This window comes from Mchenga conophoros, linkage group LG3 (genome assembly GCF_057382185.1).
Source record: "Mchenga conophoros isolate Kocher_MC1m ecotype Shallow Benthic linkage group LG3, M_conophoros_male_GT1.1, whole genome shotgun sequence".
Classification (NCBI taxonomy): domain Eukaryota; kingdom Metazoa; phylum Chordata; class Actinopteri; order Cichliformes; family Cichlidae; genus Mchenga; species Mchenga conophoros.
The window spans coordinates 18,468,223-18,486,633 of NC_140528.1; the positions used below are offsets into that span (position 1 = coordinate 18,468,223).

Consider the following 18,411-nt stretch of genomic DNA (forward strand, 5'->3'; position numbering starts at 1 on the left):
CAGGAGCATCGCAGGAGCATCGCAGGAGCATCGCAGGAGCATCGCAGGAGCTCCTGAAGTCAAACGATGCCTCCCAGCACTCATTTATTAAAACGGAGTCGATGCCAAAAGTCTTAAACGTTAGAATCAAAGCAACAGCTGTGAACTCAGTCATGGTGTCATGTGCAGCCTCCGTCTTACTGTCACTACTTTTTCATTTTAGGGTACGTGAGGTAAAGCGTCCGTCGATGTAGCTTGATTGTACAAAATTATTTTTCTACGTTATTAACAAAACAGAGCAGAGACTGATGCTGCTCCTGTCTGACCCCCTTATGTCTGCCACATGTGTATTCTGACTTCATATCATCACTGCTCCCTCCCTCCTCCTCTCTCCATCCTACACCGCCTTTGTTATTTAACACCGACCCCCCCCCCAAACTGATAATCAGACAAATTCCCAAACAGCTGACTTCACTGTGTCGACACCGTTCCTGACTATTTCTGACCTCAGCTCAGCTCTGCTATTATCCTCACATTAAGGGTTCGTTCACCTGCCTGCAGATGATCTGTGAGCTCGTCGGTTGTAAATTAAACTCTAAGCACACTGAGGGTAACCGGGAGGCGTTCAGGGCCTGCAGTGCAGAGCTGCAACATGAAAAAAAGGGATGGGGGCTCAGATCTCCTGAACAGGGTGGAAACAACACGGTGGGTTTGTGCTGTTTGTGATTCCTGCTCCGTCACTCTGGTGGAGACCACTGCAGCTCAGCAGCGCTCCCTGCTGACCCTCTGATGAAGATGTCAACAGTATGTAAACTGAGCTGATGTGCTGCTGTTTGAGCCCACGTGGTAGCGTACGTCCAGTATGGGAGAACTTAGTCACCGGTGCTGTCTTTGCTTGTGCTCTAGCTTTAGCCTGTTTGATTGTTTGTTTTCTATTTTATTACTGCCTAAAAGGGGAGGTGGGGGAAACACATGCCTGACTTCTCCTGTCAGAGGTTTTGTAAGCTCAGTGGAAGGGAAACGTGCACAATGTAAATCATAAAACAACTGAGTGGGGCTGTGCTGCAGGTGGATCAGTGCTGTGGACAGTAGCTGTGGAAAAGAGACTGGACAAAGACTCTCAGCCTTAAATACAGGACAGAGGATGATCCGATCATCTTTCAGCTAACAGTGTCGAGCAGAAGGACGGCCGGCTGATGCGTCCGTACGAACCCTTTTGTACTCACTCCTGTGTATAAGGAGGTGGCGAGGGGTTGTGTAGTTAACCTCAGTGATAGGTTTGTAGCATAAACCTATTCGTTGGAACGTTAAGGACAATTTAATTACATAGCAAAGCAAGACACGAGTAGGCAAAGTTCTTCATGTTTCCCGTGCACGGGAGAGAACCGGACAAACGCCGTTCCTTCGCTTCACCCCAGTTGCTCTCGTCCGCTCCCCCGTAACACTGCTCTTTTATTGAGGTTACATGAATATACATATGACGTTCATTAACATATGACGTCTACATACAAACAAAGAGTACGTTGCCTGTGCGTGCGTGCGTGTGTGTGTGTGTGTGTGTGTGTGTGTGTGTGTGTGTGTGTGTGTGTGGTGGGGGGGGGGGGTCAGAGTGTGACCCCATAAAGACTTCCCTAAACCTGCTGGTCTGGAAGTCCAGCAGTTCATCTAAACAAAAGGCACTTAGCCTAAATCAGATATAGATACATTTATCCTAAATGAACAGAGGGAGTGACTTTAAGTCTGATTTCAGACTATGTCAGTATTAGTTAAGCCAAGAGTCGGGCAAAAGCTTTATGGCCCGGAAAGTTCTAATTCCCACAACATATTGTTGGATTAGTAAGCAAAACTTTTCTGTGATGAAGATTTTTGGGGTTGTTGTTTTAGTGATGGGTTCATTCTGTCAGTTAGCTTTGGCTTGTTTTCTTATTTCAATAGAGGGAGTTTTACTAAACATGGACATGTCGAGGAGCGGCTCATTATTTCTGTAACAGTGCACTTAGAGAAAACTGTCAGGTGTCGCCCCCTTTGGTGATGATGTTTTGTGCTCTGATGAGCTAATAATCAGCTCTCTTTTCCTCCTTCTTTGTTCTAAGCAGGCCTGCAAGATTGAATTAACAGCACTGTAAAACATTGTTGTGAGAGCAAATATAAGGTGAGCTTTTCCAGATTACAATGGGCTGAGGAAAAGGTCACCTGTGGGAACCTGCGAGTTCCTGTCTAAAGGATTGCAGCGAGTCAATCCAGTCCAAGATCATAAAGAACTCTTTTTCTAAAAACAAAAGAAACAACAAATAAATGAGCTCATATTGATGAGGGTGGAGACTCTGATGCTTTGTGCGTGAGGCTCCACTATCAGCAAGATCTAGTGTGAATGTGTGTGCATGATGTGTGTGACTGGACTGTGACTGGACTGATCATGTGGACTAAAGTGTTGACTGACTTGACACTGAGACAAAGACTGGACCAACGTTAGGATGAGTAGATGCTGACAAACAATTCACGACGCCGGTAAGAAAAGGGTGGATGCTTTGCTTTGCTTTTGGCAGGAGCAGGAGCACAAGAGAGAGAGGGAGACCGAAAGGTATCGATTTGTCACATGGCATCGGTTTGTCACATGGCATCGGTTTGTCACATAGCATCGGTTTGTCACATGGCATCGGTTTGTCACATGGCATCGGTTTGTCACATGGCATCGATTTGTCACATGGCATCGGTTTGTCACATAGCATCGGTTTGTCACATGGCATCGGTTTGTCACATGGCATCGGTTTGTCACATGGCATCGGTCTGTTAGGTTTTGGGATGAGAACGTGTTGGATGGTTATCTGTCTTGGTCTGGTGGAGGTCTCTTCCCATAAGAAGACTGATGACTTTTTCATTAACACTGAAGTGTTTCTTTTTTCTCTCTCCCCTCAGATGACTTCACACTATAACCAAGGACACCTCATAGGGGATCATCTGATTGTGGCTTCTCTAATAATCTTTCTAATAGTAATATTGTTCACTGTTATGTTACAGAGTGAAGTGAGATTAGTGCTGTAAAACTTCCATAACACTGAACAGATGCCACCACAGATATGTTGAAATCTCAGTCAAAACTAGCAAAAACAAATGAAATCCATGAATCAGAAATGCTGATTGTTGAACAGATAATTCAGTCTGTGCATGAGGAGGATCCACTTTAGACTAAACTACATACAGAAACACAGGAACCAGGGCACAGTGTAAATCCAGGAGCTCTGTGTGCAACAGCTGACCTGTATGAACACAAAACACTGATTGAAGTCCACGTTGATGCTTTCTGTCTGTTTAACTTTTACATTTGAAGCAACACATTTTACTTCAAACACACAGATCAGGTAGAAAACTGTGGATTAGAAAACAAATTGATCAAGAAGGTCCTGAAGCAAGAAGTTCATCATTGCATAGAGAAAGAAAAAGGACATGAATCATCCCACGGGTCTGTGCAGTCGTTATGTTATCATCAGCTAAATCATGTCTGCATACTGTGTGTGTGTGTGTGTGTGTGTGTGTGTGTGTGTGTGTGTGTGTGTGTGTGTGAGTGTGTGTGTGTTGCTTTTTTAAATCTTCTACTTAGAGTTCAAACTTGGATAGTGATAAAAACATTGCACTGCTTCATTTAATATCTAATTGAACACATCTGTGATTGAATTTGAATCTTAAATGTTTTGATTTCAAAGATGTGGTTCTGATATGAAGGAACAGGAAGTAAATTGTTGCCATGGATACAGTGAGACAGACGCCTCAGACCCTTATTTTTTATTTCTTTGACTTTTTATTTTATTGATTCATTTCTTTATTTTTACATTTTAAAAAGTGTATTTGTCTGAATGAACTAATCCCCATTTCCCATGCTTTGTATCACTGGTCATACTGGGAACAGCCATAGAAAATGTTTGTAAAGAAGAAATCTTAAACATGAGCAGATTCTCAGGCGATTTCTGTTTCCTAACCATTGTTTCAGTAACACGTCCCATCACTACATGTGTGTTAAAGATTTCTTTGGGATCAAAATCATCCACTGACAGTTATCAGTACAAACAGGATGCAAAAATCCAAAGTTCAGACTTCAGAGTTACTAAAACAGAGATCTGAGGAAAACTGGTTCTTCACACGACTTTTCATGTGTGAACAGTAGAGGTGGTTTCATTTTCACATGTAGGTGTTGCAGTGAGGATTGCAGGGAGACATTTGCTGAATAGCTGCAGCTCTGCTCCTGTAGACTGCCTCTGAATGTGTGTGTGGTGATAAAGTCACTTTAATTAAATGTCACCTGTCAGGGAAAACTTTGTGTTGACTGAAGAAAGTTCACTTCTCTTTCATTGCAGCTCCACTCTTATTTTTGATGCACTCATTTGTTTCATAAATGATTTCAATGATTTTGCCACAGCTCTGCATTGTCAGGTCGGAGCATGTGTGCTTTTGATGAAATGCTGATATGATGACGCTTGATTGGGGAAAGATTTCCACAGGTGGTGTTGTTGGTCTCCTTCTTCCAGTTTTCTTGTTGCTGCCTCTCTCCTCGCCTCAGTTGCTGCAGCTGTATCATGTATGTTGTTATGTTACATACAAAGAGGAATTTGTGACATTAAAGAGTAAAGATTCTTCTAATTGTTTTCATCTCATCTCCTACTGCTTTAGTCTGCGTGGACAATATATGAGTAAATCATTACCAAGCCAGATTATATTTGGAATATTTCAAACAGAGGACATTACAGTGAAATCTGCTTTCAATGTGACATTTACTTTGATCCTTTAAGACACAGTTTATACATCAGACAAGCTGTTTGCAGAGCGATTAAATGTTTGATATTGTTGTTAAAGTTGTACAGATGAGCGTTAATCACCAACAGCTTCATTAATGTGGATGAACTGGACGGTTCCAGGGAAACTATCAGGATCACACGCCTCCAGTGGTCACTGTGAGTAACTACAACTCTGCACATACAATAATTAAGATGAAGAAATGTTTTTATTGTAGAAAGATGAACCAAATGTAGTTTGACTCTCTGACAAACGATGGCAAGATAAAAGTAGTTTGTTAAAAAAGACACAAAAATGGTAACAATGCAAACAAATACAAACAACAGCATATCCTGATATGAGGCTCACAGATCAGGATCAGTACAATACGTAGCAACCGACATTGATGTTGCCATGGTGACCGCTGCTATATATAGTGTTTCTGTTACCTCACTTGTCTTAAACATCAACGCTGGCTGTTTTTCATTTTACTAATGAGTCCACTCTCTTCCCTCACTTTCGTCTCTTCCTCGTGTTTGAGCTCCTCTCAGAGAGGATTTAAGAAAGAGCTTTGATGATGGCTGTAGCTCAGGAGACAGAGCAAGGCATCTAATGATCAGAAGGTTGGTGGTTCAATCCCTGACTGCTCCAGCTGGCACACAAAGTGTCCTTGAGCAAGACACTAACCCTCTCCGATGCATCCATCAGAGTATGAACGTGTTAAACAAGAATCAGTCCATTCACCATGGAAATATCAAAGTAGAAAGTGATGGCAGTTATGATTGGCTGCACAGCTGGATCACATGACCAGGTGAGTGGTACAAATAACAGGAAGCTTCTCTTGTGGCTTTAATAATCATTTGAATTGATAACTTGTGATTTACAGACTGTTCTTTATCTTTTCATTGTCGTCTGAAACACAGAAAAATATCAATGTTGGAAAATATGACATTTATATCTAGTTTCTACAGGATGGTTTAATTCTCCAAAGGCCACCACAGACATGACAAAGTTATTTCATCATTATAATGCACAAAAACAAAAAGCAGGATGAGCCCTGCTGCTCACCAAACTTGTGCTGAATAATAATTTGTGAATCATTTAGTTTAAAACATCAACTGACTGAATCCATGAATCTCATCATGTGTTTCTGAGTGAAAGACACAGACATGAACAGACTGAACTGTTTCTCTAACAGGTAAGACTAACTACAAAGAGTCAATTCATACCTAAGTGTGCCAAAAAAGTCTGAAATACCCTTCATGAAACCAGTCGATGGATCCCAGAACCCAAATCCAGGATAAAGAGGTTCAGTGAATGTGGTGTGGAAGGTGTGGAGGTGGATCAGAGAGTCAGAGGAGACTCTGTAGAAGGACAGAGTGCCAGCAGGACAGTCCACACACACTGCTACTCTGTTAGAGACAGAGGAGGAGGAGGAGGAGGAGGAGATGGGTGTTTCTTTGTTATTGTGCCACACAGAGGAATAATGATCAGAGCAGCAAAGACTCCAGGACTGATCATTTCCACCAAACACACACTCATCACTCCTTCCTTTCCTTTTGATTCCTCTGTAACTCACTGATATCCGAGCCCTCCTCGTCCACTCGACCTCCCAGTAACAGCGACCAGTCAGACCATCTCTACACAGCAGCTGTTCACAAACATCAAATCTGTCTGGATGATCAGGATGTGACTGAAGCTCCTCCACATGTGTCACCTTCCTGTTGTTGTCAGACAGTTGGAGCTTTGTGTTCACTGTGTTTGTGTCGATTGTGAGTTGACAGGAATCTAAGTTCAAAATACTTATTAAATACATACATCATTGATTTAATGCCAAATAATTTCATTTCCAACATTTACAATAAATTAATTAAAAATTTAATGATTTTTAAATAAATGTAATTAATCAATTAATAACACATTTAATTAATTATTTAAGAATCTATTTATTTAATTCATTTGGGCCCTTCTAGCCCTGCAGCTGTGCATGTGCTCACATATCCACTGGTATGTGTCCTACAGGTATTCTCACAGCAGTGCTGCTGAACATTAAATGACCAGCAGATGTCAGTTCTTCATAATAAGCAGTTAAACTTTGTGTGATCTGCCTTTGGGTGAAGCAACAAAGCCGGAAAAATTGGACACATTCACAGAGCTTTACCACACCATCACTAGACAACAATGGAATTATTTTAACTAAAAACAAATAATCAGAAAGTCTTCTGCCTGGTCTCGTACCTCTGTGTTTCTGTAACATGAATAATGAGCTGAAATTCTCCTCACGACACCACCGATCAGCTCGAAGGGCCCTCGAGTTTACCTGCATGCATCCTGTTCACCTGTCAGCTGTTTAACACCTGCTGCTTATTCAGCAAACACGCCCACATTACCTGGTGACAGTCACAGTTTAATGCGGGCCGCTGTTTGTCAATATAAAATAGTTTAGTTCCAATATTGTGCACATAATTTGCAAATGCACCATATTTTACAGACCATGAGGCTCACTGGATTATAAGGCGCATTAAGCGAAACAAAAATGTCGCATGAGTCAAACTTTACTCAGCTCATTCTTCTTGCTTCCTCCACTTCCGTACCATTGATTCATTCATGTTTAATTCTCTCACAGCTGCTTTATTCCCATGTTGGGAAGGGCGATGGACACTAAGATAACTACAGAATACTTTATAAGTGAACCTGATGCTTTAATCAGGATTTGGGCTATTTGCATTTAAATTAAATCAGTAATATAGTTCTGCCACTTATCTGCTCTAATGACTGGAAATCTGATATCCAGTCACCAGCACAGCTCACTTACAGTCACTGACTTCACTGTTTTTGCTCCTGAGCAAATCAGTTTGTTTTAGATTAAAGTTGTTTCATAACTGCATCATTTTACTGAAGTTTAATGTGTCAGCGGAGCACATGTGGAACTGAACCATTCGCTTGTCTTAATTATCTGATGTTTATATGTGTTACACTTTTTTAATCTTTCATTTTAAATTGAAACTAACATTTAAAAACATTTGGTACAATGTGGAAAGAGGAAGAGTATTTCCAGCAGGAGCAGAAACGTCTGACTCAGCATGACGATGCTGTTGGTGGATACTGAAGAGCTCAGCCTGTCAAGACAGGATTAGGTTATTGTTTTTAAACATGTTTATTCAATTATATTCTGAGGCCAGTTATCTGGTATAATCTTTGGAAGTCTATTAAAATAAAAATAAAATCAGATGTGTGGTCTTTTGGTTGTTTTTGTTTTGTTCAATAAGCAGATGTTGGTGTTTCAGCAATGCAGTAACTTAAGTTTAAAAGGCTTGTTAGAACCTATGAAACACATCATACAGACTTGTGGACATTAGAAGACGACTAATAATCATCATGAATAAGACTAAAGGCAGGAAGGTGTCCTTTATAACTAATAATATTAATAACTAATAATATTAATATCATAGTCTGTCTGCAGCTGAGACAATACAAACTCAAACTGTGGGGAGAAGATTATATCACTTCAGTTTAAATTGACCTTAAGCGCCACATTTTCACAGACTTCTTTATTTACAGCATTTTTTACGTGCTGTATAGATTATACAGTTAGGTCCATAAATATCTGGACAGAGAGAACTTAGTTTCTGATTTTGGTTCTGTACATACACTAAAATCAATTTTAAATGCAACAACTCAGATGTGTTTGAAGTGCAGACTTTCAGCTTTAATTCAGGGGGTTGAACAAAGAGATGCAGAAGAATGTGAGGAACTAAAGCATGTTCAACACAATCCCTTCATTTCAGGGGAAATGTAGAGGAAAAATTAGAAAAATTAAATAACTTAATTAAATTAATTAAATCATAAGATTGTCAGCTGGTAACCAGCTTCATGCGACCGCTTATCCTGGTCCCAGTGTTAGGGTCAGTGAATCCAGTTAACAGAAAGATATCCTGGATATACTTGACTGACTTTTTAGACTCAAGATTAATAATCATTATAAAAATTATAGTCTAACATCCAGAAATCTGCACGATGTGTTTCATTATGTCTAACAAGCCTTGTACAGTTAAAGCTAACAGTTACTACATGCATCAGTACATTTCTATATTTTTATATCTATAAAAAGAAATCTGACACTTGCCAGACTTTATCAAAGGTGTGAGCATCACAGCAGATGCCTTTGTGTCAAAGTAGCTGAGGATCAAACAGAAAAACATGAAGGTTTTCCTGGCCTGGGATTTTATACAAATATTCTGCAGTACATCAAAAACAAAAGAAAACCATTAATGAACATATGAACATTACCTGATGCTGCTGACGTGAAGCAGAGCAAAGTTACAGAGGTTTGATTGCAGACACAGCTGAGCATTTTGCAATTTTGCATCATTTTAAAAAGTTTAAATTTGTTCAGTGTTGAACGGCAGAAACGAGGCTTTGTTTTCAGAAGTAAGTAAAAGAAAAAAAAACAGCGGCCGACAGGCTGTAAGAACGGTAGACTTGTGCATAACAAGCAAGCGAATAATGCAGAAAACAGGAAACTGTTCTAGAAGTACAGAGAGAGAGAGAGAGAGAGAGAGAGAGAGAGCTGTGCATGAAGTGTGATTTTATCCTGGTGGCAGCAAAACAATCAGAGGGAATTCATGACGATGTTTATGTGAAGCGTAGTTTGGAGCTTCTTTTGCTGCTGGTTTACTCAATATTGTTTGGAGAGACATCAAACCTGCAGAATCAGCTCAAAAAGGGCGTAAACACAAAGCGCGGAGCCGCCGAAACATCAGAATCAGCGAGCTGTCGGCTTTCAGCTCGTGTCCGTGCAGTCAGGTGAGAAAGTCACATCTCACTGATTCTGATGCGTCGGCGGCTCCGCGCTTTGTGTTTACGTCTTTGTGCAGAATCCGTGTTCCTGCTCTCATTTACTGTTTTAGCTGTTTGGTGGTTGTTGAAACTTTGGGAGGTTTAACCTGAGATTCTGGCGTTTTGGCCAAAATAAATTTATATTAAAAATCGATTCAGGATTTTAATGAATCGATATCACGTTATCCAAGCCAGAATCGATTTTAATCGATAAATCGATAATCAAAACCACCCCTGATGCATATACACGGGTCACACTGCTTATTGAAACCCCCCAAAGATCAGATCTTAATCAGACAGGTTTCTGTTTTCAAAGTTTAGACTTTGCTTCTATTGGACTTTTTATCAGTAACACGTGCTTACTTTCTGCAGGAACAGTTGAAACTAACATAAATAAATAACTCCAGAGCTGATAGTCAGCAGGGGTTTACAAGTTGTGGCCGCGTTGTCGGCGGTATAAGCTCGACCACTTGCAAGGTGAGCTGGCAGACATCACTGAACTCATCAGAGATGATTAGGTTCATTTTGACAAAGTGAGCAGATATTTAACCTCCTAGGACCTGGCGTCCACATATGTGGACATCACAATTTGGGTTGTTTAGACCAAAATACGACATTTTGCTCTACAAGGGCCTGATATCCACTTACGAGGATGTTACACTGCCACTGTGCTATCAAAATTTTAGACCAATATCCTCATATGTGGCTCTCATTTCTCTCAGAAACAAAAAATGTGGTAATTCTTTGTTTTTACATTCATCAGGTCCCAATCAGCCCAAATATCAAAGAGAAATTAAAAATGAATGCCACGGAGGAGTTTGGGTCTTAGGAGGTTAAAGATTGTGCCACTACATTCTTGTCTAGAAGATATTAAAGTGTATTTGGTGACACACAAAAGGGTAAAGTTTAAGTATAGTTTGGGTCCACACATGTCCAAACCCTGGTGTGTAGGCCTACTTAGTTTTGAGGAATTGTCATGGGACCGGGGTCTGGGTGACCCAGGGCCTGTAAGAAGTTATGGACATGTGTGTTTTTGGTGCTGCTGTCTCCTGTTTCCATGTTTGTGTATCTAGGTGTGTGTGTGTGTGTGTGTCAGCCAGGAGCCTGGCCACACCTGCGGAGGAGAATTACTCACACCTGCAGCTGATCAAGCCTCGTCAGAGGAGCTACTTAGGAGTGTGGTGGAGCTGTCTCCGATGCTGGATCATTGCGTAACTTCACGTTAGTCTCTTGGCGAGTTAGTTAAGGTTAGTCTGCCGCATTGTGGCGTTGCTGACGGCTGCCTCTTTGTTATTCCCCAGGAGGAGTGTGGAGACGAGAGGGCAGCGAGCACGGGGTGCTCAGACACTGAGGAGTGGAGACAAAGAACACTAACACTGGCAAGAGGACATGTCAGAGTCGGGAACGCACTGGGGATTTATTGTTGTTTGGATTATTTTGTATCACTGTAAATAAACGCACTGACCTCATCAAAGAGTCCAGCATTTGGGTCGTCCTTCCCCTCATCATAGTCTGCCACGCAGGCCGTGACAGAAAAGCCCACTAAAAGAACGCCCACCAGACCAAAGCAATGGTTTTGACTTGATCAGCATTAACCCCGCCCCCTGACTTTGATGGGTGAAGCTGACAAATAAAATGTATTTATGAACAGCGATGCAGGGCCAGGAGTAGCAACGTGAATTAAATAAATACATCATTAAATAATTCATTAAATGTGTCAGTAAAATAATTAAAATAGAAAACAAACCAATAATTGATTAAATATGTAATTAACTAATTTGAATTGTACATGAACAAATAATGAAACATTTTAAATGAAATTAATGGATAATCTATTATTAATATATTTATTTAATTGATTATGTACATTTTTAAATTAATTACTGAAATAATTAATTCATTAGTGATGTATTAATTTAATACAACCATATAAATACCATAAAATTGCTAATTTACTCAAAATAAATGTAAGACATCAATATTAAAGGTTAAATTATGATAATGAATACATGCAACTATAACTGATGACATAAAAATGAGGATTTCTTAAGCTGAAGCCAAAGTGCTGACTCATTTTTCATGTTACTCTCAAATGTTTTCCCTAATAACAAGAACATAATTACACTTTAGCCACAAGAGGGCAGCAGCATTAATATAAGTCACGTGTATATAAAGGTACAGTGATTATATTACAGTGATTTTGACAAAAACAAAACAGTTGATGGCAGTGTGTTTTTCCATGACAGAATAATTACGCACACCCCACTTTGCAGTTATTTATTTGTAAAAAATGTTTGGAATCATGTATGATTTCCGTTCCACTTTGTGTTGGTCTTTCACGTGGAATTCCAATAAAACTGATTCATGTTTGTGCTGTAATGTGACAAAATGTGGGAAAGTTCAAGGGGGCCGAATACTTTTGCAAGCCACTGTAAAGTTCACTATCAGTAACATCATAGCACCACCCAGCTGTATAGAAACTCCGTCATGCTAGCTAGTACACAGTATGAGTTATTGTAACTGACTGTAAAAAGTCAGCACAAGGAAAATAAACTCCACCTAAACTTGGTTTATATCTGACCCAGACAGACTGCAGGTCATAACTTCTTACCTGAAGTTCAGTTCACCTGACACTCGGACCGGCGGCCGCCTCGGGTCTCTGCTCCTCCTGCCTCCCCTTTCCCTCATCCACCTGCTGCCTCTGTGGAAGCTCCGCCATAGCCACCACCAAACAACTGACTTATTTTTACATATCGACCAGCATCCGGACAATCCGCCACCTTCCATCGTTTATACCGTTAGAAAAAATAAAAAAACATCATCGGCCCATAAAAATGAAAAATCACCATCAGTATGCCCGATGGCCAGTCCAGCTATGGTCGTGCCATCAGTTAACCCTTCACGTGGCAGCTGTGACACGCGTGCCCAGGGTTGCCGACCCCTGCTCTAAAGCATCTGATTTGGATTCCTGAGATCAAATATATTTTCCTTTGGCTTTGTTTTCTTCCCATTTGTGGCTTTAATGTAGTGTTACATCCTGTTTGTTTGCTTCCATCTGTATACATGTCCAGATTCACTGTTATGTTTCTATTCTTACATTGCTGTGTGATCACTGTTCCCTCTGCTGACTGATGTGACCTTTTGTATCTCACACTGATACTTGTCATATTTGTATCTGCGCCTAAAAGATAAAAAGTTTTCCATGCTAAAACACAGCTCCACCTCCTGCAGTTCTCCCTCTGAACCACTAGATGTCTCTGTTATCTAAATGAAGACGTGCAGCACAGCAACCACAGCAGCGCTCAGATCACACGTGTCCTGTTATTATGTATAAAAGCATGAAACAGGTGAGACAGGTGGGATCAATATTAATGTTGTGGAAATATATGAAAAAGCAACAGAAGAGTGAAAACATTTCGTGTTTCTAGAAAGATCTTTCAGCTCACAGCTGCTCACAGACTGTATTTACAAGTGACAAACTGCAACTCTACAGTACATCTACAGTATATATCAAATATATTCTGTATTCAAATCTATTGAGTGATGTTTGAAAGTCTTTCCAGGTGAGTTTGATCCAGGAGGGTCTGAAGCCAGAGTCAGACAGAGACTGTGCAGAGACTGTAGAAGGACAGAGCAGCAGCAGAGCAGTCCAGATACACTGATGATCCTCTGTCAGATCCAGAGGGACACACAGGGATGATGCTGGACTCTACATTGTGTCTGACAGTGGAGCTGTTCTCAGAGCAGTTCACTCTGCAGCACTGACAGTCATCTGCACTTCTTCTCATTCCTCTGTCAGTCACTGCTGGATGAAGCTCTCCTCTCCACCTCCCAGTAACATGGCCCAGTCAGAGCGTCTCTACACACAAGCTGCTGCTGCTTCAACCTCTCTGGATCATCAGGACACAGCTCCTCCTCTCTCAGCACACACACCGTCCTGTTTACCATCATGGCCTCCACCTGCAGAGAGAAGAAGGAAGAGCAGAGGAGATAAACGAGTGTTTCCAGAGACTCTTCATCAGCTGTCAGTCAGTGATGCAGCACATCCAGTATAAAGAGCAGCAGGGACTTCAGTGCTGGGACTGTACTAGGACTCATTGTTGCTTCACTTTTTCTAATCTTTGGATTTTTATTGAAGTTGATGAAAATGTTTTTCCCTCCTAGTTTGAGTTTGGACTTTCATTCATTAGAAGAACCTTGGTGTGTCCACTCTGAGCTCTGTAGGAACCCCAACAACAAGCCCAACAATCCAGATGGACGGTTCCAGCTGTTCACTGGAGGAATTCCATCCAAACATCTGCTCTCACTAAATTCTTCCTCACCTACAGACTGTGTTCTTCACTGCTTTAAACTTGGAAATGAATGCAGTCATTGGTCTGCGTGCTGCTTTGTTCAGAGAGCTGATTGGCTGTTGACAGTGTTTGATCAGAGCGTGTCAGCCGTTACTATGGTGACCATAAAGGTCAGAAATAGGAAGTGTTTGTGTCCAATCCTGAAGCCTGTCACCATTCTCCTCTCACAGCTTCACTGAGAAGCTGCAGCTTTACAGGAAACACTGGATCTTTGCTTCATACTGACTGTGTTTAGTACAATACTGCTGACAGCACCACCCACTCACTCCATCACTCTACTTACAGCAGAGTCTCCAGTCTGTAGTCTGGACTCTGCTGAAGATCAGACAGCTGCTTCACATCTGGATGCTTCAGGTTGTTTCCCCACAGGTTCAGCTGTCTCAGATGGGAGGGGTTGGACTTCAGTGCTGCTGCCAGATAATCACAGCTGATCTTTGACAAACCACAGTCCCCCAATCTGCATAAAGAATGAAAGATGTAAGTTTATTAGACAAAGTGCTTGAAATCATTCAGTGTTTCATCATCTGTTCAGAGCTGAAGAAGGTTCAGAATGTAGAAGTTTAGAAAAAAAAAAAAACTACAAATTTCTGTAGTCTATTGATACTAGATAGTGGAAAAGGGGTGGGATTAAATAAGCTTATGCTTCTTCCTGCTCCTTTTTGAACATGGACGTTATTTGGAGTTGTGGTTGCTCGTTTTCCTTTTGTTTGCTTTGTTCATTTGTCTCTTTTAATTCTATTTTTTTTATATACTTTTTCAACATGTTCAAAATAAAGATTCAATCAATCAATCAAAGGTGGAATGAAGAGTTGGAGAGTTTCACAGTGAATTATCCAGTGGAGGATTTTTCTTCTTCTTTGAAGGTTTGAAATGTGAACATTGTTCTGCTGCAGTCAATGGACTAAACCAGAGAAGAAGAAAACAGACTTTACCATGAAGATCCTCAGTGTGGATCAGTATAATATCAGCCTGATGTCTGCAGTTTAGTGTCAGCACAACTTTCACATCATATTCATCTCAGCACAACTAAAACATGCTGACTGACCCCAGAGTTTCAAGTCCACATCCTGGACTCTCCAGGAAACCACACAGATGCTTCACTCCTGAATCCTGCAGCTTGTTGTTGTAGCTCAGGTCCAGCTGTCTCAGATGGGAGGGGTTGGACTTCAGTGCTGCTGCCAGATAATCACAGCTGATCTCTGACAAACCACAGTCCCTCAATCTGTATAAAGAATGAAAGATGTAAGTTTATTAGACAAAGTGTGAGCTTGAAATCATTCAGTGTTTCATCATCTGTTCAGAGCTGAAGAAGGTTCAGAATGTAGAAGTTTAGAAAATGGAAACTCCAAACAGCTGAAGCCAACCGATAATTAATTATCAATATATGTTTTTAATTAATTACTAAAATAAATGATTCATTAGTGATATATTTATTTAATAAACCATAAAATTATTGCTAGTTTACTCAAAAATAAATTTAAGACATCAATATTAAAGGTTAAATTATGATAATGAATACATGCAACTATAACTGATGACGTAAGAATTTGGATTTTTTTAAGCTAAAGTGAAGGTGCTGACTCACTTGGCATGTTACTCTCAAATCCTCCCTAATAACAATAACATAATTACACTTTAGCCACAAGAGGGCAGCAGCATTAATACAAGTCACGTGTATATAAAGGTACAGTGATTATATTACAGTGATTTTGACAAAAACAAAACAGAAGTTGATGGCAGTGTGTTTTTCCATAACATACCAACCAAATTAAATAATAAAAACTTTATAACTTACAGAGCTTTTTTAGAGGCTTTGACCACTGGCAGCAGCCTCACGAGAGCCTCCTCTGAAGCAAAGTATTTCTGCAGGTCAAACACATCCAGATCTTTTTCTGATGACAGTAAGATGAAGACCAGAGCTGACCACTGAGCAGGAGACAGTTTATCTGTGGAGAGACGTCCTGATCTCAGGGACTGTTGGATCTCCTCCACTAGAGAACGATCATTCAGTTCATTCAGACAGTGAAACAGATTGATGCTTTTCTCTGCAGACAGATTCTCACTGAGCTTCTCCTTGATGTACTGAACTGCTTCTTGATTGGTCTTTGAGCTACTTCCTGTCTGTGTCATGAGGCCTTGCAAACGAGTTTGATTAGTCTTCAGACCCAAGAGAAAACGAAGGAACAAGTCCAGGTGTCCATTGGGGCTCTGTAAGGCCTTGTCCACAGCACACTGGTAGAAGTATTTCTTTGAAGATTTTCTTGTTTGAAACACCTTCCAAGTTGTTTCTTGCTCTTCCAGCAGATTGAGTCCAGAGTTGATGAAGGTCAGGTGGACATGAAGAGCAGCCAGAAACTCCTGAACACTGAGATGAACAAAGCAGAACACCTTGTTCTGGTACAGTTGTTTCTCCTCTTTAAAGATCTGTGTGAACACTCCTGAGTACACTGAGGCTGCTCTGATATCGATGCCACACTCTGTCAGGTCTGGTTCATAGAAGATCAGGTTTCCTTTCTGCAGCTGATCAAAAGCCAGTTTTCCCAGTGACTCAATCATCTTCCTGCTCTCTGGACTCCAGTGTGGATCTGTCTCAGCTCCTCCATCATATTTGATACTCTTGACTTTGGCCTGAACCACCAGGAAGTGGATGTACATCTCAGTCAGGGTGTTGGGCAGCTCTCCTCCCTCTCTGGTTTCCAGCACATCCTCCAGAACTGTAGCAGTGATCCAGCAGAAGACTGGGATGTGACACATGATGTGGAGGCTTCGAGCTTTCTTGATGTGGGAGATGATCCTGCTGGCCTGCTCCTCATCTCTGAATCTCTTCCTGAAGTACTCCTCCTTCTGTGGGTCAGTGAATCCTCTGACCTCTGTCACCATGTCGACACACTGAGGAGGGATCTGATTGGCTGCTGCAGGTCGTGTTGTTATCCAAAGGCGAGCAGAAGGGAGCAGGTTCCCTCTGATGAGGTTTGTCAGCAGCTCATCCAATGAGGTGGACTTTCTTGTTTCAGTCAGGAGTTTAGTTTTGTTGAAGTCCAAATTAAGTCGACACTCATCCAGACCATCAAGTATGAACACAACCTGGAAGTCTTCAAGCCTGCAGATTCCTGATTCGTTAGTTTGATTAAAGAAGTGATGAACAAGCTCCACCAAGCTGAACTTTTCCTCTTTGAGCACATTCAGCTCTCTGAAAGTGAATGGAAATATGAACTGGATGTCCTGGTTGGCTTTGTCTTCAGCCCAGTCCAGGCTGTATTTCTGTGTTAAGACTGTTTTCCCAATGCCAGCCACTCCCTTTGTCAGCACTGTTCTGATTGGTTCGTCTCTTCCTGGTGAGGCTTTAAAGATGTCTTCTTGTCTGATTGTTGTTTCTGGTCTGTCTGGTTTCCTGGATGCTGTTTCAATCTGTCTGACCTCATGTTCCTCATTGACCTCTGCAGTCCCTCCCTCTGTGATGTAGAGCTCTGTGTAGATCTGATTCAGGAGGGTTGGGCTTCCTGCTTTAGCGATGCCCTCAAACACACACTGGAACTTCTTCTTCAGTTGGGCTTTAAGTTCTCGTTTACAGAGTGGAGCAAATATTTCTGAAGGTAAGAAATTCAGAAACAAATATTATATAATAAATATCATAGCCTTTCAGTACCCTGAAAGGATGAATGTCTATTGGTCCATTTCTTGAGCTATTAGGAAAGATCAATATTCAGTCTTTAGAGAAATTCTCTTACTGCTCTGCAGATGGTCAGCCATCTCATGCTGCTTAAGTCTCCTCAAGAAGTGGAGTGTGATCTTCAGAAATGCTTCTCTGCAGCTCTTTCTTTCATCTTCATCCTCTCCTTCAAACATCTCCTCATCCTCCATCTGGCTCTTTAAAGTTTCTGGGTGATCTGGACTCAGAAGCTTCTGGATCTTCTTCAGCTCGTTCTTCACAAACATGGTGATGTTGTCCTCCAGCCGCTGGAAAAGAAGACTATATGAATTACCCAGTGGTAAATGGACTGGTTCTTATATAGCTCTCTTTGATACTCTGTGCACACAAAGCATTTATACAACATGCCTCATTCAACCAAGCACATTGTTCTATGCTTAAATACTTTCTTTCACACTCTGATGGATGCATCAGAGGGCAGCTTGGGTTTAGTACGTTACCCAGTACATTTGCCAGCCAGGGTTTGATTCACAAACCTAACTAGTAGCTGACCTGCTCCCCTCCTGAGCTACAGTCACCCCAATCTGACTGAAATCATGGAGCCCAAACTCTGATTTATGTTGGACACAATGACAATCCTCTGGTCCACAAAGTGCAGCATAGAGGTGACTGAAAAGAACAAATGTAAACGTAGTACTACAAACCATAACCACAGAGTCCAGGTGTGTTTGATGCTGCTGTGCAGACTGACCAGTGGAAACCTCTGCTCTCTGCTGGTCCACTCTGTGGAGGAGTAATGTATAATTAGCTCATGTTATGTCTGTCCAC

At 41.2% G+C, this 18,411-nt stretch overlaps 2 protein-coding genes across 2 annotated transcripts; both read right to left on the reverse strand.

The window, feature by feature from the left end:
- Window positions 1-5,947: 5,947 nt before the first annotated feature.
- On the reverse strand, window positions 5,948-7,501 carry LOC146577528 (stonustoxin subunit beta-like). Its single transcript, XM_085268395.1, has one exon. The coding sequence runs from the start codon at window positions 6,557-6,559 to the stop codon at window positions 5,948-5,950; it is 612 nt and encodes a 203-aa protein (XP_085124521.1). The 5' UTR covers window positions 6,560-7,501.
- A 7,459-nt stretch (window positions 7,502-14,960) lies between these two features.
- LOC146577529 (protein NLRC3-like) lies at window positions 14,961-17,870 on the reverse strand. The gene is made up of 3 exons (XM_085268304.1): window positions 17,663-17,870; window positions 15,730-17,521; window positions 14,961-15,156 (listed from the first exon to the last, which is right to left on the reverse strand). The coding sequence occupies exons 1-3, from the start codon at window positions 17,868-17,870 to the stop codon at window positions 14,961-14,963; spliced, it is 2,196 nt and encodes a 731-aa protein (XP_085124430.1).
- Window positions 17,871-18,411: the final 541 nt, after the last annotated feature.

Bases quoted from the DNA above. Each gene is read 5' to 3' on its own strand.
- LOC146577528 (XM_085268395.1), bottom strand. From the start codon at position 6,559: ATGTATTTAATAAGTATTTTGAACTTAGATTCCTGTCAACTCACAATC.
- LOC146577529 (XM_085268304.1), bottom strand. From the start codon at position 17,870: ATGTTTGTGAAGAACGAGCTGAAGAAGATCCAGAAGCTTCTGAGTCCA. The intron at 17,522-17,662 runs GTAAGAGAATTT...TCTTACCTTCAG, and splicing joins GGCTGACCATCTGCAGAGCA to AAATATTTGCTCCACTCTGT. The intron at 15,157-15,729 runs GTAAGTTATAAA...TTCTTTATACAG, and splicing joins AAAGCCTCTAAAAAAGCTCT to ATTGAGGGACTGTGGTTTGT.